This window comes from Hevea brasiliensis, chromosome 14 (assembly GCF_030052815.1).
Source record: "Hevea brasiliensis isolate MT/VB/25A 57/8 chromosome 14, ASM3005281v1, whole genome shotgun sequence".
Lineage (NCBI taxonomy): Eukaryota > Viridiplantae > Streptophyta > Magnoliopsida > Malpighiales > Euphorbiaceae > Hevea > Hevea brasiliensis.
In genome coordinates, this window is record NC_079506.1 from 56,093,984 (window position 1) to 56,119,236 (window position 25,253).

The following is a 25,253-nucleotide window of genomic DNA, read 5'->3' on the forward strand; positions in this document are numbered from 1 at the left end:
GCTATGATGAAGATAGGGATGATATAAGCCTTTTGATGATATAAGCCTTCTCGAATCTTGAATAGGATTTGCAAAAGTATAGATAAGTATCTCCTTGATTTGTGCTTTGAAACTAGAAAACTCATCCAAGATAACCAATCATCTCTCTTGGAAAATGCAAAAACATCACTTTTGTTGGGAGGAAGTTTCTTGGGCTTCTTTTCCAAGTTTGGGTAGGATTTAGGTGTAAATGGATAGGGCTTAGGTGGATAAGATAGGTATCTACTTAATTTATGTGTAAAAGGTACAAAATCTTTCCAAAACGGCTAATTTTGCTCTCCCAAACATGCCACATGTTTTCTAACATTAATGAAGGCTTCTTAGACTATTCTTTCTTCACTTGGATAGGATTTAGGTACAAGAAATAGGTGTGTCCATGAATAATGCCTAAAATCTAGGAAAGGATAATTATCTCCTTTTGTAGATAAAGTTAACTTAAAAAATAATAATTAAATAAAAAAAAGCTGTTCAAAAAAACACGTTTAAAAAAAACTTTGGATAAGGATAAAAACTAATCCAAACTCTCCATGGAAATCTCCTACAGACCATTATGGACTTACTGGGCCTAAGTAACTTTGTTTTGGACCCACTCAACCAATCCAACTCATGTTGCCAAATTGGACCTCCTTTGGGCCTAGTCTTCTTTAAGGCAAACAGGCTTCATTCCTTAACATAAGCCACCCCAAATTCTTGTATTTTTTGCATATCCCATTTGTCCATCTCAAGTTTAGGTCATGCCTTGAGGTCCATGGTAATGGTTTAGGTATTTTCTACGACATGGCACATCAAATGGCCTATCACTACACATTTAAAAAAAAAAATGCAAAGTTAATGAAACGAATAGACGTGTAAAGATATATTTAAAATTAAGATACAAAACTAAATAATAAACACAAATACATCAAGTAAAGATATTGAATCCATCATTCTTAGATATCAGTAGCATTACTCACTTTAATAGTTAAATAACCAAACAAAAAGTAAAGTACTAACATTATTACCAGAGCAAAAACACAAAAAAAAAAAAAATTGATGAATAGCTCAACCTTTGCAAAATATGGACGTAAAAGTGCGATTAATTGTTCTTCACTTCAAATAAACTTTCACCAATTTGATCTTAGCGCAAGAAATGAAGATTTGCAAAAGATGGAATATTTGAGAGAAAAGGAAAGGGAAGTGTAGAAACCAAAAAGAAAACAAACTCTCTATCTCTCAACTCCCACAAAATAAAAAAAGATTGTGCACATGTGAGTAACGCCATCACCCATTACTTAGCAGCCAATAAAGATCATTACCAATACCTTTGATTTTGCCATTATTTAATGTGGGTAACAATAATGCTCCTCTTAAAAACTTATACTTTATGGCCATTATATTATGTAGCAGCCATTATTTAAAATCCGTGCTCCTAGGCTCTAAAAGCAACCAAAAGGTGGCGTAAAAGCATTTTAAGCAACTGTTGAGATTAGAGAGAATTAAAGAATTTCTTGATGTATGTCACAGTGTTACAATGATTCAAATTTATACACAAAGACTATAGCCTTAATAGGAAAGAAAATAAAAGCTAATAAATACAAATATCTCTAATATCACTAATTTACATTCTAATTTACAACTAATACACTAATTAAGGGATTTTAACAATTTTCTAATTTACAGCTAATGCACTAATTAAGGGATTCCAACACTCCCCCTCAAGTTGGTTCATGTATGTTGCACATGCCCAACTTGCAAACTAGGGTATGAAACACCTTACAACTTAACCCTTTAGTGAACACATCATTAATCTTTCGAACCTACATAAGAGACACTTAAGGAACCATCCACAATTTTTTCTTTTATGAAGTGTCTATCAATCTCTATATGGTTCGTCCGATCATGCTGAACTGGATTATAAACTATACTGATTGCAGCTTTGTTATCACAAAACAAAAACCAACCATTAGCTTCAAAAAATTTTAATTCTTCCATCAACTTCCGTAATCACAATAACTCACAGATACCTTGAGCCATTGCCCTGAATTCGGCTTTTGCACTGGATCTAACAGTCACATTTTACTTTTTACTTCTCCCGGTGACTAGATTACCACCAACAAAGGTACAGTATCCTAATGTTGATCTCCTATCATCAAGAGACTCAGCCCAATCTACATCTGTAAAGGCTTTAATCTGAAGGTGACCATGCTTTGAGAAAAGAAGTCATCTCCTAGGTGTAGATTATAGGTATCGCAAGATGCAGAAAACAACCTCCAAATGAGATTCACGAGGATCATGCATATACTGGCTCACTAGACCAACTGCATATGTTACGTCCGGTCTAGTGTACGAAAAATAAATTAGTTTGCCAACCAACCTCTGATATCTCCCTAAATCCACTGATTTTCCAACTCCATCTTTGCCATTTATGATTGGCCTCAACAGGAGACTCTGCCGGTTTACAGCCCAGCATTCCTTTTTCTTTCAACAGATCCAAGATATACTTTCTTTGAGAAATAAAGATTCCCTTATCTGATCTGACAACCTCTATTCCAAGAAAGTACTTGAGCCTTCCCAAATCTTTGATTTCAAACTCATATGCTAAGCGCTCCTTTAAAAGAGTCATTTCTTCCTTATCGTCACCAGTTACCACAATATCATCCACATAGACAATAAGTAGAGTGATTTTGCCTCTATGATGCCTCATAAACAAGGTATGATCAGCATTGCTTTGACAGTATCCAAAGGAGATCATCGCTTTACTGAACCTATCAAACCATGCTCTAGGTGACTGTTTTAGACCATACAAAGCCTTTTTCAATCTGCAAACTTTCCCTCTAGTCTTCTCATCCTCAAACCCTGGAGGAATTTCCATATACACTTCTTCCAAGTCACCATGTAAAAAGGCATTTTTAACATCAAACTGCTGCAAGTCCCACTCAAGATTCGCTGCACATGACAACAGAATTCTGATGGTATTCATTTTAGCAACAGGAGCAAAGGTCTCTTGGTAATCTACTCCGTACGTCTGTGTGAAGCCTTTTGCTACCAGTCTAGCCTTATACCTTTTAATTAAACCTATCTGCTCTATGCTTCACAGTAAACACTCACTTGCATCCAACTAGCTTCTTTTCTAGTGGGAGAGTAACCAGTTCCCATGTCTCATTCTTTGCCAAAGCTTTCATCTCCTCTACCATAGCTGCCCTCCATTTTGGATCGAGGCAAGCTTTCTTCCAATCCTGTAGGACAGAGACAGAGGAAACAGACAGTAGAAAAGCTCTATAGGATGGAGACAGAGAATTATAGGAGATGAAATTAGAAATGGGATATTTAGTACAGGTCCTAACGCCTTTCCGGAGATAAATAGGAATATCAAGATATAGGAATATCAAGATCATTATCAGAAGAAAAAAGAGCAGACTGAGAATCAAAATTAGACTCATCAGGAGCCAAATGAGACTCCTCACATACCTCAAGATGTTCAGGAATTGAATCCAGGGATTCCGATTGATCAGCAGTCTCCTGCTCGATGGTTATGTCTGTCTTGTTTCGTCGAGTATATGTTCTTAAATCTGGCCTTTTCAGTCTTTCTCGAGATTTAAGTGACTCTCCCTGAATTTCATTGTTAGGTATAGGCTCTAAACCCAGATTCTTTCCCTGAAATTGAAGGTTGGGAAAGGATGAGGATGAAGGAAAATATAGCTCTTCCTTCCTATGCTCCCCCTAAAGAGGTGAATGGAAATAAGATTCAGATTCCCTGAAGGTAACGTCCATACTCGCAAAATATTTTCGTGAAGGAGGATGATAACACCTATATCCCTTCTGAGTGCTAGAATAACCAACAAAAACACATTTCAGGGCTCAGGGTTCTAATTTCCCACTATTAAGCTTATAAATAAAGCAAACACAACCAAATACCTTTGGAAGAACAGTATATGAATTTTTACCCTGCAAAACCTCTAAAGGACTCTTAAACTCCAATGTCCGAAGAGGCATTCTGTTAATAAGATATGCAGCAGAAAGAATAGCATCCCCCAGTAAGGTTTAGGAACATTCATGGTAAATATAAGAGACCTAGCAACCTCAAGTAAGTGTCTATTTTTTCTCTCAGATACCCCATTTTGTGAAATAGCATTAACACAACAAGTCTGATATAAAATCCCATGTGCCTTCAAATACTCCTGAAAGACTCCATTCATTTATTATGTATCATTATCAGTTCTCAATATTTTAACATGAGCATCAAACTGTGTACTAATCATTTTACGGAACTGCTGGAAATAAGAGAAAACTTCATTTTTCCCTTTCATCAAATATACCCAAGTTAACCTATTGCAACAATCAATAAAGGTCACAAACCATCTGTAACCCGATAAAGACACAATTTGAGTAGGCCCCCATACATCAGAATAGATAGTCATAAAAGGAACTGAAGCCTTATTATTTATTGCAGGATAAGATTGTCTAGTATGTTTAGCAAACTCACAAGCATCACATAATAACAATTCAGTTTTGCATTGTTTAAACAGAAAAGGATAAAGTTTTTCTAACACAGTAAATGAAGGATGTCCTAGTCTCCTATGCCACATGATAATTTGTTCCTCAACACCTGCCCCAACATGGCCTGGCCAACATAATCATTCAAGAGATATAGCCCATCTTGCAGTCTACCACTGTCAATCGTTCTCCCTGTCGTCAATTCCTGAAATACACAATGAGTTGGAAAAAATTCAATTTTGCAGTTTAGAGCTTTTGTGATTGAACTGACAGACAAGAGGTTAATAGGAAAGCTAGGTACATGTAAAACAGAACTAAGACTTATATTAGGGGTGCATTTAACAGAACCTGTTCCAGAAACACTAGATATCCGCAGTGCGGACTTTTTCTTTTCCTGAACATGGAGAATAGGATATGAATTTATTTGAAGAGCCTGTCATATGCTTGTTTGCTCCAGAATCTATAACCCAAAAAGAATTATTAAGATTGGCAAGAAAAGCATTACCTGAGTTGACAAAGTTAGAAGAGGCAACTGTGGTGGATTGCGATTTAAGTTGTGATAGCAAACGCCTTAGAGTCTGTACCTCTTCATCGGAAAATATCTCAATGGTGGTAGTATCTTTAGACAAATTCATAGCCTCAGATACATTAGCTTGTGGTCTAGTAAAGCCCAACCTTTTTCCTCTACGCCCTTTAGTGGGGCGTCCATGCAATTTCCAACAGTATTCCTTAGTATGCCGGTTTTTTCCACAATAGTCACAATGTAGTTGATCCTTATCTGATGAACCATGTGACTATTCACGTGAGGAATTAGCAACTAGCCCTACCTTATCAACAGACATAGAATGAATTCTGGCACTTCTCCTGCTCTCTTCCTGCTGAACATAAGAGTATGTCTGTCTTAAGGTAGGTTAAGGATCATTCCCAAGCACTTGGACCTTAATTTGATCATATTCCATATTCAACCCAGCAAGAAAATCATAGATCCGCTCTTTCTCAACTAACTTCTGAAATTTAACGATCTTCGTGACATGAGGCACGAAAGTCACAGTAAAAGTCCGATTCTGCCATAGACCACTCAATTCTGCATAATATTGAGTAATAGTTAGCTCACCCTATTTCATACCATGAACCTTGTTTCGAAGCTCATACACTTGTGCATCGTTCCTAACTTGAGAATAGGTCTAAGAAACTGCACTCCAAATGACAGTTCCACTATTCAACAGTAAATACCCATGAGCTATATGTGATTGCATGGAATTGATAAACCATGACATGATAAGAGAATTTTCTTACTCCATTGACTGTAGGTAGAAGCAGACTTTTCTAGTTTTTGCTTATCTCCAGTAAGATAACCCTGCAACCCTCTAGCTTGAATAAAAAGGAGACATGATCTAGACCATGCAAGGTAATTTGTCCCATCAAGCTTTACGGGGCTAATAATTAATAGGGATTTTCAGTTGTAGTAGTCATTTTCTCTTCAACTACTAAATTTTTTGCATCAGACATGATTTAGAGAACTAATTAAAAGAAACAGTAGGCAAAAGACAAATACAAAAAAAAATTGCAAACCAAGAGATAGGAATGGGCTGGGTAGAGGCACGGTACACTAGGGATGTCGTCGAAAAAAAAGAAGTGCGGCCAGAAAAACTAACCAAGAACAGGCTCACTCCCCGGTGCGTGTACACGCGGCGGATATCTTCTGTCGGTGCGTGGGATCATGCACCTCACTGGATGGCGGCGAGAATCCAGGCGAGGACCGGCGACGAGGTTCTCTTCCTTCCTAACGGGGTGGTGACAACTACCTCCCTCAACAGACCCGCTTTCAAGGCTTTACACACAAACCCTAACTATTTTTCACTGTTTTCTCTCTGCAAAAAAAAAATACCAGATAAAATGGCTAAGGCTCTGATACCATGTTGAGATTAGAGAGAATTGAAGAATTTCTTGATGTATTTCACAGTGTTACAATGATTCAAATTTATACACAAAGGCTATAGCCTTAATAGGAAAGAAAATAAAAGCTAATAAATACAAATATCCCTAATATCACTAATTTACATTCTAATTTACAGCTAATACACTAATTAAGGGATTTTAACACATTCTAATTTACAACTAATGCACTAATTAAGGGATTCCAACAGCAACTTTATGAAAGAGAAGAATTTTGCAATACACAACTATTTGATGGCTCTTAGCACTCAAGTGGAGTTCACTTTATTCAAGAAAGTTATGTCAATGTTCATCTTCTGTCTCAATGCCACATAAGCAATTGTACATGTGATAGTTCCATTAATATAATTAAAACAAAATCAATAATTTATTAACCAAATTAATCTATATATGTTTTATACTATATATAAATGTGGGAAGGAACTCCGCCTAAGTAGTTTGCGCTTAGCCGGTCCCAAACCCGGATAAAGGAGGAGGGTTGCGGTAGGTGACAAACAGCGTAAAAATTTCGTCACACCTTATGATATGGATTCAAATGATATAAACGTTGGGGTGTCCTCTACTAACGACGCGCTACATCGAAGCCCAGGTGTAGTGAGAAATATGCAAGGGTGTAGGGCGTTCACCGAAAGCAACGCGCCATGCCTGTGTCCGGGTGTGGTGTTAAGTGAGCAAAGGTTCCCACATCATGGACGGGTGTGGGTAAAAAAGTTGGTCCGTAGGACAAATAGTAAGAGAGATAGTGGAACAGAACACAAGATAGACATAGAAAACAATAGAAAATATATAGAAGGAGACCAATTAGGAAGGAGCAGGTTAGGAGGAGGATCAGGATTGGTACTTGAAATGTTAGATCACTTACAGGAAAGTTAATGAAGCTTGTGGATACCTTGGAAAAGAGAAGGGTGAATATTGCTTGCATTCAGGAGACTAAATGGGTAGGAGAGAAAAGTAAGGAAGTGGGTAATTCAGGGTACAAACTGTGGTTTACCGGAAATGAGAGAAATAAGAACGGAGTGGACATAATCATAGACAAGATATTGAAAGACGCAGTAATAGTTGTGAAAAGAGTAGGAGATAGAATTATACTAGTAAAGCTAGTACTAGAAGGAGAAACAATAAATATAGTTAGTGCTTATGCCCCACAAATAGGACTAGACAATGAGAATAAACAAAGGTTTTGGGAAGATATGGATGATTTAATGCAAAGCATACCGAATGAAGAGAATATTTTCATTGGTGGAGATTTGAATGGACATGTAGGAAGTGATAGATAAGGTTATGAGAATGTTCATGGAGGTTTTGGTTTTGGAAGTCGAAATGAGGAGAGAAAAAGCATCCTGGATTTTGCTATGGCATACGACCTAATACTAGCAAATACCTACTTTACAAAAAGAGAGTCACATTTAGTGACTTTCAAAAGTGGACAACATAAAAGCCAAATCGACTTCCTCTTAACCAGGAAGACAAATAGAGCTCTACGCAAGGATTGCAAGGTCATTCCAGGAGAGGCTTTAACAAGTCAACATCGGTTGGTGGTCTTGGATGTCAAGCTAAGGAACAATTCAAGTAAGGTCAGAAGAAATAGTGTAGCTCGAACAAAGTTGTTGGAGTTCAAAGGAGTAAAGCAAATGAAGTTCAAAAATGAGCTTCTCGAGTCCGAAGTATGGAAACTGGATATAGAGGCTAATGATATGTGGATACAGATGGCATCAAAGATTAGATAAGTAGCTAGAAAAGTACTTGGAGAGTCTAAAGGACATGGACCACCCTCAAAAGAGAGATGGTGGTGGAATAAGGAAGTACAAAAGGCAGCAAAGAGAAAAAGGGAACGGTATAAGAAATTACCTAAATGTGATAATAATGAGGCATATGAACAGTATAAGATAGCAAAGAAAGAGGCAAAAAAGGCAGTTAGTCAAGCAAGAGCACAGGCCTTTGAAAAGTTATATGAGAAACTTGGAACTAAAGAAGGGGAGAAAGATATTTATAGATTAGTAAGGAGGAAAGAAAGGAAATGTCAAGATCTCAATCAAGTTAGGTACATTAAGGATAATGAAGGAAAAGTATTGGTGAAAGATGAGGACATTAAAGAAAGATAGAGAAATTATTTTAATGATCTCTTTAATAATAGTCAAAATGGTAATAGCGTAAATATAGATTATAGAACAATAGAAAAGAATGTGAATTATACTAGAAAGATTAGATCTTTAGAAGTGAAGGAAGCACTTAACAAAATGAAAGTGGGTAAAGCCTGTGGACCCGATGAAATACCAATTGAAGTGTGGAAGTATTTGAGAGATATGGGAGTGGCATGGTTAACTAAATTATTTAATAAGATTCTAAACTCAAAGAAAATGTCTGATGAATGGAGGAGGAGTATCATAGTACCTATTTTTAAAAATAAGGGAGACATACAGAGTTGCTCAAACTATAGGGGAATTAAACTCATGAGCTATACTATGAAGTTGTGGGAGAAAGTTGTGGAGCATCGACTACGTCATGATACTTCTATCTCTCTCAATCAATTTGGTTTCATGCCCGGTCGTTCAACTGTGGAAGCGATTTTCTCATTAGAAGCTTGATGGAGAAATATAGAGATGTGAAGAAAGATCTACACATGGTTTTTATTAATTTGGAGAAGGCTTATGATAGTGTTCCAAGAGATGTCTTATGGAATGTGTTAGAACAAAAGAGAGTATCTATTAGGTACACACAAGTGTTGAAAGATATGTATGAATGAGCAACTACTATTGTACGTACGGTGGGAGGGGACACAAGAGATTTTCCGATCTCAATTGGATTACACCAAGGATCAGCCATAAGCCCTTACCTTTTTACATTAGTTTTAGATGAATTGACGAAACACATACAAGAGAGTATTCCTTAGTGCATGATGTTTGCGGATGATATTGTTCTGATAGATGAGACACGAGAATGAGTCACTAGAAAGCTAGAGCTTTGAAGAAGTGCTCTAGAGTCAAAGGGTTTTAAGTTAAGTAGAACGAAGACAAAATCCATGCATTGCAAGTTCAATGAAGGCCAAACTGGTGATAGGAAAGGAGTTAGTTTGAATGAAGTGGTACTGTCCCAAAGTAATCACTTTAAATATCTAGGCTCAGTCCTTCAAGTAGATGGTTAATGTGAGGAGGATGTTAGTCATAGGATTAAAGCCGAATGATTGAAGTGGAGACGTGCCACCGGAGTTTTATGTGATCGTAAGATTCCCAATAAGTTAAAAGGAAAATTTTACTGTACAGCCATACGACCGGCTATGTTATATGGTAGTGAGTGTTAGGCACTAAAAGAGTCGTATGCGTCTAAGATAAGAGTTGCAGAGATGAGAATGTTAAGGTGGATGAGTGGCTATACTAGACTAGATAAAGTCCGTAATGAGAGTATTAGAGAAAAGGTAGGAGTAGTGCCAATTGAAGATAAGTTGAGAGAAGGGAGATTGAGGTGGTTTGGTCATGTGAAGCGTAGACATACGGAGGCTCCAGTTAGACAAGTAGAGCACATTAGGTTAGAGGATAGAAAGAAAAAAAGGGGTAGACCTAAATTGACTTGGAGGAAAGTAGTACAACATGACCTAGAAGCATTACACATTTCTGAGGATTTAACCCAAAATCGTTTAGAGTGGAGAAAGCAAATCCATATAGCCGACCCCAAATTCTTGGGATAGAGGCTCAGTTGAGTTGAGTTGAGTTGATAAATGTGGGAAGGGTGGGGACATTGATTTTGCTAAAAATACCTTTTATGATTTATATTATTTATGGAAATATGTATTTGTCGCTAATAATGCACATTAGCAACTCCGTTGCTAATTCAAATCAATTTATCTCTAATTACCTTTAGCGACAATGTAACTCTCACTAATACTTTCAATAACGAAAAGCTATTTTATACAAATTCATTGCTCATAATTTTTAGTGACTGAAATCTATCCAAGAAAGCAAACCATGCAAAAGATAATAGTCAAGTAGTAGTAACGGTAGAATGATAACAAAAAATTTTACTGAATACAATGAGTTAAGCTGAACAAAACTGATAACCCATACCTTGGGGTTGGTCTTCCATCTGAACCAGCTCCATCAATGTTGAATATACGGCCCCCTCGAGGTTGGTTCAACATCATTTTAATTGCCTTGAAAATGATTATGCATGAGAAATAGGCTAGGAACTTCCACTCAAGAACAAAGAAATCCTTTTACGTTTTACCTCTCGACAACATATCATTAAACCAAGGGTGTTTGTAGAAACAACTTCACTGTATAAAAGTCAAAAGAATAAACAACTTTGGACATGCAACAAAAGAAGAAAGGGTTGAATAATTGAGAAGAATTAAAAAGAAATCAAATAAATGCTCACATAAGATCTTCATCTGATGCTTCTGCTAAAGGCTTATAGCTATATGCATTTGATCCTGCATTATTAATCTGCATCATTGTCAGCATAAGATAAGTGAGTCACAGCAGAAATAACCTAATCAAATCATCACTTAAAAGAAGAAGGAAAAGATCATTCAAAATTTGATTAAATATCTATGCTTAAGGTGTTCAATTAAATATGGAAAGTCCATCAAATAAGCAATTGATTATATAAAGTCTATATGGATTTGTCTAACTCAACAATTAGAGAACTGGAAATGAAGCCACGAAACATTTGTTATACCCATAAATCAATGTACTTGAGGTTTTCTTTTGCAAATGCAACTAAATCCTTCACATCTTGTCCTTCTCTTACATCACATTTTGTACCCTGTAAAGTAGAATTAATTCATAGCTTACTGTTTGAAGCATAGACAATGGCCTAAGGAAAACAAAGCAAGAATAACAACTTCATGGCAGGGGGAAAGAAAAGAATAAGGAAAATTACATCATGATCCTAAGGTTTGGCAAAAATCACATTTTTTTGTAGATAAAATCACATATTATTCCCTACTATATGAAAATGAAATAATTTGTTCCTCCAGGTTTTATTACATATTATTCCCTAAACCCAATTATATGATAAGTTAATAGGAGAATGAGAGACAATGAGAGACAGAGAAGGAGGAGGCCTAAGATGACATGCAAGGAATTAGGATCACAGGATTTACAAGTTTTGGACTGGAGGAAAATGAGGTAGTATCATTGACGAAGGGAGATACCAATGACTTATTGGGAGATTAATTTATCTCTCTCACATCAGACTGGATATAGCGTATGCGGTGAGTATGGTGAGTCAATTTATTCATGACTGAGAAGAGCATTTACAAGCTGTCCACAAAATCTTATTTTATTTTAAAGATACTCCAAATAGAGAAATTTGGTTTAAGAAGGGAAAAGAGATGACTTCAAGAGGCGGATACTATGTGCGATATTTGGTTGATAGAAAATAAAATCAAATTATTACACATTCTTAGGAGGAAATTTGGTGAAATGGAAAAGCAAAAAACAAAACGTGTTGGCTAGATCCAGTACTGCAACGGAATTTAACGCAATGACTCATAAGGTTTGTGAATTGTTATGGCGAAAGATTATTCATCTTAAGATTACGAGAGAGGGGATTATGAAGCTTTACTGTGACAACCAATTAACAATTAACATTGCTTATAACCCAATTCAGCATGATCGAACCAAACATATGGAGATAGACAGACATTTCATATAGGAGAAGCTCGAAAATAGTCTCATTAGCACTCCTTATTTGCCAACAGAGAAACAACTAGCTGATGTTTTAACAAAAGGGCTACCCACAGCAAAATTTCAGAATATCATAAACAAGCGAGGAACATTATTTATTCATGAGCTTAAGATATCTATGAAAAATATTTCTATAATTAGATTATTCCAAAAAGCATGTATATTCCTAATTTTCCTCTTGTAGATTCTCTCTTTCCAGTTTTGTTCCTTTCACTTCTCGTTCCTGATTCATAGGGATTTAGTTGACTCCTTTGTATTATGTATATGGATAACCTATGTTGAAAAATATGAAAGAGTTCACTTTCATAAGAGAGAACAAAGGATTTTCTTGGTTCTTGATATTTAGATAAGGCTAGAAACAAAGGAATGGCTTTTATGTGGGAAAGTGGCTAGCGACATCAACAAATTGGGAGGGTGGCTCATGATGGAGAAAAAGGGGGGAGGAGGGGGTGGTGGAGTGGGTTAGGTCAAGTAGCGATATCAGCCATTGCACCAAAGAAGAGAAAGGCTAAGGGTGTTTTGGAATTAGAACTTTATTTTTCTTTGAATTTATGTTAACAGTAATTTCAATCTAAATTGGATGGAATGACCATTTTTTCACAGAATAAAACTTTGGGGACTAAATTGTTACATTTTCAAATAGCAAGGACCAATATGTGATTTTTGCCAAATCTAATGGTTCATCATATAACTTACCCAAAGAAGTAAACAGAAAGAAAAAAAAAAAAGGTCATGGAGATACCCACACATGTTGCTCTCCAAATTCTTCTCTCAAGCTCTGAATAGTAGACTCCACCCTCTCAACTGTCATAAATTATAGTTAACGTTATCCATATTGTAATTTGCATGCTTAAATTATTTCTTAACAACACAATCAAAATGTCAAGTCCAACTAATTTAGGCCTTTGGCTCAAGGAGACTTCACTCTTCAACTTAGAGAACCTAGAAAAGTTGAACTAACAAAACATGCAAACCTGTTGACTACTATACCAGCATTGGCAATAAACATATGAATAGCAATTCTAAAACAGCTGAAAATTTTAGCAAGAACTCTCCTATTTCTCCAAAAGTCCCAACATCACTATGAACAACTGCTGTTAGACTTGAAAGAAACCAAGATTTGATGCACTTATGCCTATTGGAGATGAAAAAATATTATCGATCCTTATGGTAATGAGAAGAATGAAAGTGAGTCTCAAACAACCTATAAATAATTGAGATAGACACTAAATTTTAGATAAAGAAAAAAAAAAACTGTAACATTTGCATTGCTCCCCATAAGTTTAGTCTTGAATGTCCAAAATAGGTTTTTCTATTGCACCATCAAAATCATTGAAATAAATAGAATTTAATCAAAAAAACAAAGAATTTGAAATGGAGAAGCAAACATTACTAGGGTTTCCACAACTACCATCAACTGGAGCCAACTATGGTGCTTCCAATATCCACTAATTTTTTTACTAGTTCTAGTTCCTTGGGTCCAGGGCTTTTAAGTAAAACAATTTTAAAACCAGAATGAATCAAACTGAATCAACTGCCATTATTGTGAATTGTTTCTCAAATTTTGTAAAATGACTCAAATCAACATTAAATGAACAATATAACAAAATATAATAATTATAATAATAATCTCGTCTATCTAAAAATTTATAGCAAAAAAAGTTTAAAAAAAGAAAAGAGTTTCTTAAAAAAATTACTTTTTAAATAAATTATGTTTTAAGAAACAAAATGATATAAAAAAAAAGGTAACTAAATTAAGGTTTATGGACTGAATAAAAAATTTAAATAAATTAACTTGAAATGGTTTTTTGTCTTATTAACTTTATATAAGGCTAAAAGCAACAATCAAAATAAAAATTTAATTGGAAGGCCACAATGCCTTAGGCTGTTTAAAGATAAAAACCTTATTTAGACATTAGGGCTCAAAAGAAATTTAGAGAGAGAGAAGCAATATAAAATTCTATCTCTTCATGACAGTGCCACCCTCCTTGTCCTCCTGAATGGGATGTAGTACCAAATTATTACAAGATATAAATATAAAAAGTAACAAATACAAGTTAAATAAATAAATAAATGAAAGAAATGAACTCTGAAATAGTTTGTGTTAAAAACTATTAACTTTATTTATATTTCAAGGATAAAAATAACAATCCAAAAAGAAAGCCAACTATGCTTAGGCTCTAAAGAGATGAAAAAATTTATTTATAAATTTGGTCCCAAAAACCAGATGAAGAAGCAACATAACATTCTATTTTCTCCTCTTAAAAGCAATACAAAATTCAATGGTGCTACTCTCACTTGCTATCCAAGTACACGCTCCATGCCACCCTCCTCTCTCTCTCTCTCCCCTTCCTCCTCTCTCTTTTTCTTCTTCATCCCCTTGTCCTCTTCCGCATCTGCCTGGCCGTTATGTCAAAATGATAAACAGGCCATTAACTTCATTTTGGCTGATTTGGCACCATTTCATTCACATGATTGTAATGGAGATTATCACATTGCAAGGTAAAAATCCTGATATGTAAGAGCCGATACATTATGTATCAACCATTATTTAAAACCTGCTTGTCAACACAATTATACATCCAGTGTATGTGAACACAGAGTCAAAATTCTATGCCCATTAGCCAAAGAATTGAAATTAAACTCAATAAGTTTGAATTTATTGGCTTATGAAATTAGCCCATAGGTATCCCAAAATCAGATTACTAGAGGTCAACAATAGGCATAATTTTTGGTCCCTAACATGAAGTCAAAAGGCATAAAACCTCACGGTCATGATCATCATAAAATATGAAATACAAATACAAATGACTATCTATTGAGATTGTAAAAAGAAATTAGCATAGGTGGACATGAAATGCGTGTTAACCTTTTCCTTGAGTAGAACACACATGCAGGCTAGACACGCTCATACATGCACTATAAAAAGTTGAAAATTTACAAAGCACATTCAGCAGAAAGTGTAGACCTCACTATTCATAAAATGCATGCCAAGTGACTATTCATGCACTTATCACCATTTAAAATTACAATAAACTATTAATTGAACATATTCAAAACCAAAGAGCTTGAACACCCTGATGTTGGAGTTAATTCAGATAAGCAAATTAAGTTAATAGCGAGTCCTTTGCACTGACTTTGACCTCAAAGCTTTTGGTACACAACTTCAATAAAGGTACAGAAAGTAAGATCTTACCTGATCTTGAGCAAACCAAGACATTGTCACCTGCCTTTAGAAACTCTTTAGCTAGTGCATACCCTATTCCTGAATAATGAGCAACGAATAAATCATATTTGACATAAGTGACCATCCAGTTGAAGAAAAAGAGAGATTGAAGACATTAAACATTTTTAATTAGTGCATACGGAATTTCCTATTTCTGACCTTCATCTAAAGATAGACATAAAGACCCAATGAGTTAGAAACTAAAGTATTAAAGATCGTGAAAGATGGAACTTCTCAACATTCTTTACCAGTCATAATAAGTTTGATCCAGCACAATATTTTCAGTTAAGTTACAATGAGGTCCTTCTTACTTTTTACTCTTTGTCCTTTTCAGTCTTCCTCTTCCCTTTTATAACAAGTCACTTCTTCATAGCGGCAAATGAGCTTGCACCTATTTTGATTTTCCCTCAATTGTCCCTATACAATTCCAATGCTAATAAGAAATAGTTCTCCAATTAATTCTCAGAAGCACATTCCCTCTGCAACTCTCTATGCAGCTTCTCCACAGCCACTCTTACACTGTCAAGCTGCAAAGTACAACAGAAATTTTCAACTCAGAGAACAGGCTCGTTAAAATCCTATTCCCCAAAACTAACCTAGCCAATAATTATCTTTCTTTGAGATTATAGTTTCTAGAATCCTTCTTAAGCCCAAATTAGGGGTGTATGGCTCCAGTTCGGTTCAGGGCCTGCCTAGGAACCAGAATTAAACCAAAAAAGGAAACCAAACCGAAATTTTGGTACAGTTCTAGTTCGGTTCTTCATTATTTCAGTTCTGATTCGGTACGATTCTCGGTTCTTTAATTCTGGTTCGATTCGGTACAGTTCCAATTCGGTTTTTAATTCTTAAAATAATTTTACGTAATTATTTTCTTAAAAAGTTATACTTGAATTAGCATTTAAGTTTTGAATTGGGTTATTAATACATAATATATCATATAATATACCTTTTACTTATTTCTAAATTATAAAATCTTTAACCATAAGATACATATATAATTTAAGATTAAATATATTATATAATATAATAATATAAATACATCATACAATATACATTTTAACTATTTATTAATTATGTAATATTGAACTATAAGATACAAATATAATTAAGAATTAACATATATATATATAGATAATGTAATAGTTCATTTATAATTAAGAATTATAACTTAATTTGATATATTTATAACTAAAATTATTAAAAATTATAAAAAAATAAAATATAATATTAAGTTTTATTTAGTTCATAATTATATATACTTATCTACAATATATCTAAAAAACATAAAGGAACATATTTATAAATTTGGTTCAGTATGATTTTGGTATGGTTGAATTCGATTCTTAGTAAAGAAACAGATCCAAACCAAACCAAAGTATCAAAATAACTTTGGTTCCATACAATTGCTGTCATTTCAGTTTGGCTCTTCGGTTCAGTTACCCCAGCGTGCACAGCCCCAACCCCAATATAAAACAAAACCAATCCCTGGCATTATCAATCCAAATGTTTCAAATCTAATAGAGATAACAAACTAAGCAATCTTCAGTCTTCCTATTAAACTTATAAGAAACTCAAAGGCTCTGCTTTTTACCAAATCCTTTCAAAGCACAGATATTTCCCTTTCTTTGAGCAAACTTTAATCTAGCGTCTAAAATTACATTCCAATTGATAAGAAAAACAGTAGTTTTCACCATATTATTGACACAATTCAAGAGTCTTCAACATTTTAACCAACACAACAACTTCAATTTCTAGGATTACTGGAAACTGCAAACTGAAATTCCCCTAAGAAAAAACAAATCAGTAGAAAAGAGAAACAAACCCTTTGTTGAGCCAGTGATTAGGACATTGTAAGGTGGCACCATGGCCTCTCTATTCAAAGAAGACAGGTTCCCCGCCATAGGAGGAATGATATTTGCAGCCATGGCAGAGTTAGTGGTTTCCCATGGATTGATAGGCTTTTGGAGGGAAGCAACGCTGAAGAAAGCGCAACGGTGGAAGCGCGAAGGAAGGAAGCGCGGGTGAGAGAAAGGAGTGAAGATAGAAGCACAAGAAATCGACATTGCTGTAAAATGAATTCATTCTCATCCATAAAAAATTCTCATTTTATAATATTTTATGGGGGGCGTTTGTGTTAAAGCTCTTAAGTTTTTAAAATATCCATTTAATCCCTTAAATTTTAAAGAAAGTCCAAAATCATGATGCGTTAAATAATTTAAAAAATACTATTTAAATTCTTAAAAAACAATTCAACAATCATTTAAGTATATAAAACAAATAAATTTAATTTAAAAACTTTAATAATTAAGTTTATAAATAAATTATGTTAATTTATATATAAATAAACTAATTTATAAAATTTATAAAATAAATAAAATATTATTAACAAATTTATAAATATTTAAATTTAAATTTATTGAAAAGTATTTAAAAAAATTCTTTATTTCAATTGATACTACAAAATTCAATTTTTCTTTCTTTTCTCATCAACCAAATATTAAACTTTAATTTTAAAATCTTTATTTAAAAAAATTAAATACCATTAAAAAAACATGTAAAAATGATTCTATATGTAAGATAACCAAATAACAAAAACCATAAAAATATATTGAAATTTTAAATTTGATTTTCTTATGTGGATATGAGATTCATACTATAGTATAATTAAGAAATAGAGAAAATCTAAAACTATTTCTTATAATTTAAAATTTCAATATATTTATGTGGTTTTTATTATTTAGTTATCTTACATAAAGAATAATATTTATTAATTTTTTAATGATACTTAAAAAAAATTTCAGGAGATTTTTAATTTAAATTTAATGTTTGGTTGATGAGAAAATAAAAGAAAATCTGAATTTTTTTTTTATTTGGTCGAAGTGCAAGATTTGAGAATTTGATTGGAATGATTCTTTAACCTTGATGTATGTGGAGTTTTTTTGGTATAAAGGAGTTAGTTGTTGGGCTGAGTGCAAGAATATATCGTCATTTTGAGTTTTTTGAACTTTGAACATGCATGGATGTTGTTTTTAGAGTGTAGAGTTTCTGCAGATCGAATTGAGAATTCTGAAAATTCTCATATTTGACTGTCTAAAATCATTATTTCGGCATTCGAAGTAGATATTGCTTCTTTAAGTTTTTCAGGGTTCTGGACTTCGGCGGTTGAAGTTCTCTCCTTCGATAGCCGAAGTAGCTACTATTTCTCAAAGACAAATTATTTTATGTACTTCGGCAGCCAAAATAGATGCGGCCTGTTAAAGGCATTTAAAGTAAGGATTTCAACAACTGAAATTCTTTACTTCAGCAGCTATAGACACTATATTTTATCTGAGTATTTTAATAAAAATGATAATAATAATAATAATAATAATAATAATAATAATAATAATCAAATTTTGATTTTTTATACATGGCAATTCAATTGCTAATTTAAAAACAAGTTGTAATTCTAATTATCAAATTTAATCCATCTTCAATTTTAATTCTTCTTTTAAGCCTGAGCAAATTTTAATTTGAATTTTCCTTTCCATCTCTAACTCTTAACTAGATTGTTTTATTTGTTTATTTATTTAAAACTTTATTTTTAATTTAAATTTTTTTTTAAAAAAATCTATTTGTACTAATTTTAATCTTGATCATCAATTTTATGAATATTTAATTTCAACCATTAAATTTTAAATCTTTAGAAGATTGAAGAAAAAGAATAAAATTGTTGCTTTTAATCCATACCCTTGATTTCATTTTAACTTCGCTTCTTAACCATTAGATTTAGAAGAATAAAAATAAATTTTATTTTTTTTAATCCTAACCTTTCAGTTTTTTAGGATTTAATTTTCACAGTTAGATTAAAAATTAGTTAAAGTATTTTATACCTTTTAACCTTGACTCTTTATTTTTTTGTAAGAATTAATTTAGACCTTAGGATTAAAAGGTGAAAATAACAAAAATGGTACAAAGTGATCTTAGCTATCTATTGTCTTAGTATTTAATTTTAGACCCTTAGATTAGGAGTTGGTTAAAGTAATTTTATACATTTTAATCTAGGCCTTTTATTTTGTAAGAATAAATCTAGACCCTTAAATCAAAAAGTGATAAAACAAAATAATCCCAAATTAATCATAGCCATTAAATATTTTAAGAATTAATTTTGAAGCATTAGACTAGGAGTTTGTTAAAGAAATAGAGACAAATTTTGGTACTAGTAAATCCTATCTCTTGTTTTTGTGGAGATTTAATTTATACTATTAGATTAAGAATTAGTTAAAGTAAAGAAGACAAATTTTGTATAATTTAATTTCAACAATTGATTTAATTTGTAAGGAGAAATTCTTGACCCTTAGATTAAAATAAATAAAAAGAAAATAGCCCTAATTAAATATAAACCTTTGATCTTTTATTTCTTTAATTTTTTACCATTAGATTTAGAGTAAAGAAATAATAATAATAATAATAATAATAATTTTTGGTACTTTTAAATCTCAACCCTTCTTTTAGTATCTTAAATCCCAACCCTTTATTTTAGGGTTTTAACCTTCTATAAATATCTAAGTTTTGCTATTCAAAGAGGAGGGAAAAAAGGGGAATTAAGAGAGGAATTGTCTTTAAAAAAAAAAAAAGAAAAAGGGAAAAATCTTTGCTGTTCAAAAGGAAAGAAAATAACTCTCTGCTCTTTATCCAAATGACAAGACCTCTTCATCAAAATGCAACACCTTCTCTTCTGCCTACTCTCACAAAACTCTCTCCTCCAAAATGCAACATCACACCCAATTCATATCGCTTGCCTTGCTCCTCCATCTACAGCGCACATAAAAGAACCCAGCTCCTCCATCTTCAACACACACACAAGAACCAAACCCTTCTTCACGTATTTCATGCTCTTTGGATCCAACTCCTCTTTTCGAATCCTCCACTCGCAACATCAACAAGGACCCATAGCTTCTAAACGTCCCTTTAATTGATTGATTTAGAGACCCATTTTGCCTCAGCTCTTCTCCTTCGACTAAACCCATTAGTGTTGCCACTTCAAACTGCGTTGTTTTTTTTTTTCAATAGTTTTTAAGCCTAGCAAAAGGTAATTGTTGCCCTGTCTTTTCACATAGAGATTCATTTGAATCTCTTATTCTGATGACAAAAATTATTTTAAACAATTCTTGTGGGTAAAAATCATGTTTTGGGAATATTAATATGAATGCCATTCTGTGTTTCTAATGATTGTTTGTTACATGCCATTTTGTGTTTCTAATGATTGTTTGTTATGATTCAATACATTAAAAGATTGAATGAATTCTCTTATTGTAGAAGAGTATGTAATAATATGTTTTAACAACTTTGTCCTATTTACATTTTGTGTCATGATGAATCTATCTTTGGGGTGCATTGCATTTTTACTCCCTTAATTCTTGTCTTGAGAATGAACTTTATCATGAGCATGTAGTGCTGAGAATCGATTGTATTTATAGCTCTACGAATTTTGGTTTGTGTTAAAATTGTATCCTTGCTTATTTTGCTATTACAAATGGGTATTATCATAATTTTGCTTATAATAAATTTATAACCGAAGTGTGTATTATGAAAATTATGATTTTCTTGTCTTTACCCTGAAATACATTTTGGTATTTTGTTGTTATGTTTTTTAATTTTTATTTATTTACTTATTTTTGTTAATGGAAATTGTTGCCTTCTGTTGTGTTAAAATTGTGATATGGTTCTGTAGGTATTTATGAAGTAGTGATATAGAATGAGATTGCAATAAGAAAATGCTCCAAATAGTGCACGGTCAATGGTATGAAAAATCCGCTTTATTACATGTGCATTTTGCATTCCCTGTGAATTTTTTCCAATAATCATCATTGTTGTTCAAGAATTTTTTTTTGGAAAATTTATTTAGGTCAAATAATTTTTTCTATAAAGTACCATTTTTTTGTTAATCTAATTGAATTTCTTTATGAATCTTGGCTCAATGCTTATGAAAATTTATACTGTAGTATTTCTCCATAAAGCATGTATTTGACAATGATAACTGTAACTGTAACACCCCTTGTAACACCCCCGTTTGCATAGCCTGGTAGATTTCACTCTTCCGGTGACCGGTGTCGGTCCGGACAATTAAGGGGATTAGAACCATACTTAAGACAACCAGGGAAACCATAAATACAAATAATTAGTGATTGCCAATTAGTTAAGTATAAATAAGAAAAAGAGAACATAAGAAGTTAAACGAGCTGAGAGTCACAGCGATGGGTGACATTCTCGGGAAGGACTGCGAAGTCGTTTTAAACTCAAATTTTGAACCGTAAAAAGTGACGCTGCGGTCCTTAGGACCCTTATGAACACAGTGGAAAAGAGAAAATCACGAAAAATAACTGTTAAGTCAGTCAAATAATTAGGTCAGGGAGCCGGAAGAAATATGGAATTAATTGCAAACCGGGATGAACCGGCGAGGGGCAATTTGGTCAATTGACCCTAGAGTGACTCTAACCTAATCACAAATAAAATTGGAGAAAAGAAAATTTTGGAATCGAGAATTAAATTAAAGAACTAATAGAAAAAAAAGGAAAAAAAAAAAGGAAATTTAAAAAGTGGTCTTCCTTCTTGCCGTCACACACACACACACACTTCTCTTATTTCTTTCATCTCTTTCCTCTTTCCCTCTCATACTCCATTAAAGCTCAATCTTGAGCTTGAGCAACCCCCCTAAACTAGCCCTAAAACCCTTAGTTCTCTTAATTAAAACTTGAAATTTGACCTTGGTAAGAAGAGTGGTGAAGGAAGAAATTAAAAAGGGAAGTAGAAAAGTGAAGATTTGAAAAGCTACTAGAGGTTAGTGACAAATTCTTCAAATTATCTATTGAATTCTTGTTTAAGTAATTGATGTAAGTTAGAAATTAACTTTAAATGGAAAGAAAACAATTATTGAGGGACTATATATGAGTTCAACCAGCTAGGGTTTATGTTTGAAATGGGTGATTTGATGCAAATTAGAAAGTAGTTAAGTGAGAATAAGTGAATAAGAACTAAATATGCATTTATAATTTAACAAATGAACTAAATATGGAACTTAGAGTTTTGCACTTAGGGTTTGTGAACCAAATTTTGGAGAAATGCATAAATGATATCTTTGACCAATTGTGGACTGAAAAATGGTCAATAATGACCAAAGGAAATGTATGGGAATTGTTAGAATGGAAGACAAATTCGTAGGTCAATTGCAGCATGACCAAACCAACTTTGAAGGACCAAAACGGAAATTTTACAAGTCCAATTGTTATGCCACCAATTGGGGATGAAAATAGACATAAAAGGGCACAATTTTCATTAAAGAACCATGCCTAAAAACTGACCAAAACTTAGTGAAACAATTGACCAAAGTGAAATGAGAGCAGCTGCCATCAAGATTAAATCGACCAAATGAACAGTAACTGTTCATTTGGTCATAACTCGAACTAGGAAGGTCAAAAGGACCTGAGATTTTACCAGCAATTAGATAAGACATAGATCTAAAACTTTTATGAAGAACACCAACCCAAATTATGCCATTAACCCATTCAAAATATTGAGCAAAGTTGAGTTATTGAACCTGCAACTCTGCAGAATTGCCATTGAGCAGTAAAGTTCCAATGGCTATAACTCTCTCTAGAAAACTCTGATTTAGGTGATTCTTAAACCGATGGAAAATAAGACATAGTAGAACATTTCAAATGAAGAAAGTTAGACCAAATTATGAACTTAACTTGATCAAATTACTAAACAAAGTTGGATAAAAAACCTGCCAGAACCATAGTTGCAGTATGAACAGTGTACGTGAACAGTAATTATATTTTGGCTATAACTTGAGCTACAAAACTCCGATTGGGGTGATCCAAAAATGAGAATACACTTAAGACAATAAGGAATATTTTCTATGAAGGAAGTTTTGCCAAATTCTAACAGTAGATTGACCAATGGAACAGTGCAACTTTGGAGCTCCAAAACAGAAAATTGGCAATTTTGCTAAAATGACCTAAGCTTTGAGAAAATGACCAAAACCAACAAGTTTAATGACCAAAATGTGGTATGTGGGTGAAGTTGGAGTTCCCATACCTATTAAGCCTTAGAAAGTCAACTATTTGACTTGAATAGTGCAGTGAATAGTAACCCAAATCACAAAATTTAAAGAACGTCGAATTTAGCACGTTAAAGCTAGGTAATTGTGAAGTTAAATTTATTTTGGATTTATGTTAAGTTCTAGTACTGAAACATTGTAAAATTGTGTGTTTCAGTTGAAAAGAATATCGAGAAGGAACCCGAGGAACTGAGTCGAGGCTAAGGGACGACTCACTTGAGGTTTGTGCACAATAAACCCTATTTAAGCATTTTATCCTTGAACAATTGATTTAGTACGCATTATGAATTTATGAACTTTTGTGTTGCCACCTTGTGATCAAATTGTAACTTTGGAAATTGATTTGATTTTTGTATGCAATATTTGAGTGAAATGTTTGAAATGGATTTTTGATTCACACTTAGCATGACAGTTACTTATTATTCCTCCTCCATTTATGGGGTTGAGATCGTTTATTTTCCTCCCTCTCTGGCTTGCCAGTTGAGGTTGTAGATCGGATGAGTACTCATTAGCTAGCTAGCAACCTCCCTCATTGATTTCGATTAATGGTGTTGAGATTGCTTTGTCGTGGTGTACAACGCGGCATTGATCAGAAATTTTGTGTCATGGCTTAAGTTGTGTATGACTTTGGCAACACTGTGTTTATAAAATTGTTTGACTAAACTGTGTTTAATAGATTATTTGACAAAATGGTGTTATTATGAACTTTGATATTTGTGAAATGTGATTAAGAAATATTTGAATTGTGTTTGGCAATGAATGATTTATTTATTATATTTTAAATTTTTATTGTGCACCACTGAGTATTTTTATACTCAGTGATAGCTTATTTTGCTGTCACAGATAAGAGCAAGGAGAAAGCAGCAGAGTGAGCTGCTGTTAAATCGAGGACTACTCTGACCATTTTTATACGGGTATTATTTTATACCCTTGTAAATAATTTTGATGTAAATATAGAAATGTTGTATGTATCAATGTAAGTCAAGCAGTTTGTAAATAAATGTAATAATTTTTCTTCTGTAAATTTAATATTTGTACATATAAATTTCCTGCTTTATGCTTTGCGAATGAAATTATTAACTATTCTGAGTTGATAAATTTGATTTGGATTGTGGAACTGTTTTGAAATGAATTGATTGGAGTTGAATTGTGAATTATTGGAGGTTGGGAGTCGTGAAACATTTTTGGGAGTGTTTTTCTCAGGTATTTGAAGAACGGTTTTCTCCAAAAACAAACGGAACTCTGTCAAAATTTTTATAAAATTTGCGGCAAAATTTAAAATGGACAAAATTTTTACTAGTATTTAAGCTTTGAATAAATGGTTTTTAATTCTCACTAAAATGCTCACCACTTCCAAAATGTAAGAAAATCGTTTTAAAATCCCTTGTAGGGTACTTAATGGGTTATCGGTAGGTGAAGTTCGGTAGTTCATTAAGTATTCTACGGGATCATGTTATGCCTTACGGAGGGGTAAGGTGTGACATGTTTTAGTGGTATCAGAGTATGGTTTTTCAATAAATTTTGACTATGTGTATGAACATTTTATTGATAAGTACAACTGCTAAAGTGTCTTTAAATTGATACATATAACATATTTACACCATGAATATGCACTAACGGAGGTCAACCTCCTTGTGTTTGATCTCAGGAAGTAGAAATTTTGAGAAAACAGAATGGAAGGAGGAGATCATTCCGAAGAACAATCTGTTGAGGCTGAGGTTCAAGAGGAAGCCCCAGCACTCCAGAACGTGAGTGGGTCAGCCACTCCAGCTCC

At 33.4% G+C, this 25,253-nt stretch overlaps 1 protein-coding gene across 4 annotated transcripts in view; it reads right to left on the reverse strand.

The window, feature by feature from the left end:
• Positions 1-17,480, reverse strand: part of LOC110633945 (chlorophyll(ide) b reductase NOL, chloroplastic) — a 70,588-nt gene extending 53,108 nt beyond the window's left edge. For 2 of the 4 annotated variants that reach the window (XR_002490911.2, XM_058135385.1), the window contains exons 1-7: positions 17,201-17,476; positions 15,349-15,417; positions 12,895-12,956; positions 11,140-11,226; positions 10,837-10,904; positions 10,687-10,735; positions 10,527-10,612 (exon numbers count right to left, since the gene is read on the reverse strand). Coding sequence is in view for 3 of the 4 variants with exons in the window: in XM_058135385.1 (XP_057991368.1) it covers positions 10,527-10,612; positions 10,687-10,735; positions 10,837-10,904; positions 11,140-11,226; positions 12,895-12,956; positions 15,349-15,417; positions 17,201-17,441 (662 nt within the window). In the remaining variant the exon portion in view is untranslated. Of the gene's footprint in view, positions 1-10,526; positions 10,613-10,686; positions 10,736-10,836; positions 10,905-11,139; positions 11,227-12,894; positions 12,957-15,348; positions 15,418-17,200 lie in introns of all 4 variants that reach the window. The other 2 variants (XM_021782791.2, XM_058135386.1) reach the window with 2 other exon arrangements.
• Between the last annotated feature and the right edge of the window lie 7,773 nt (positions 17,481-25,253).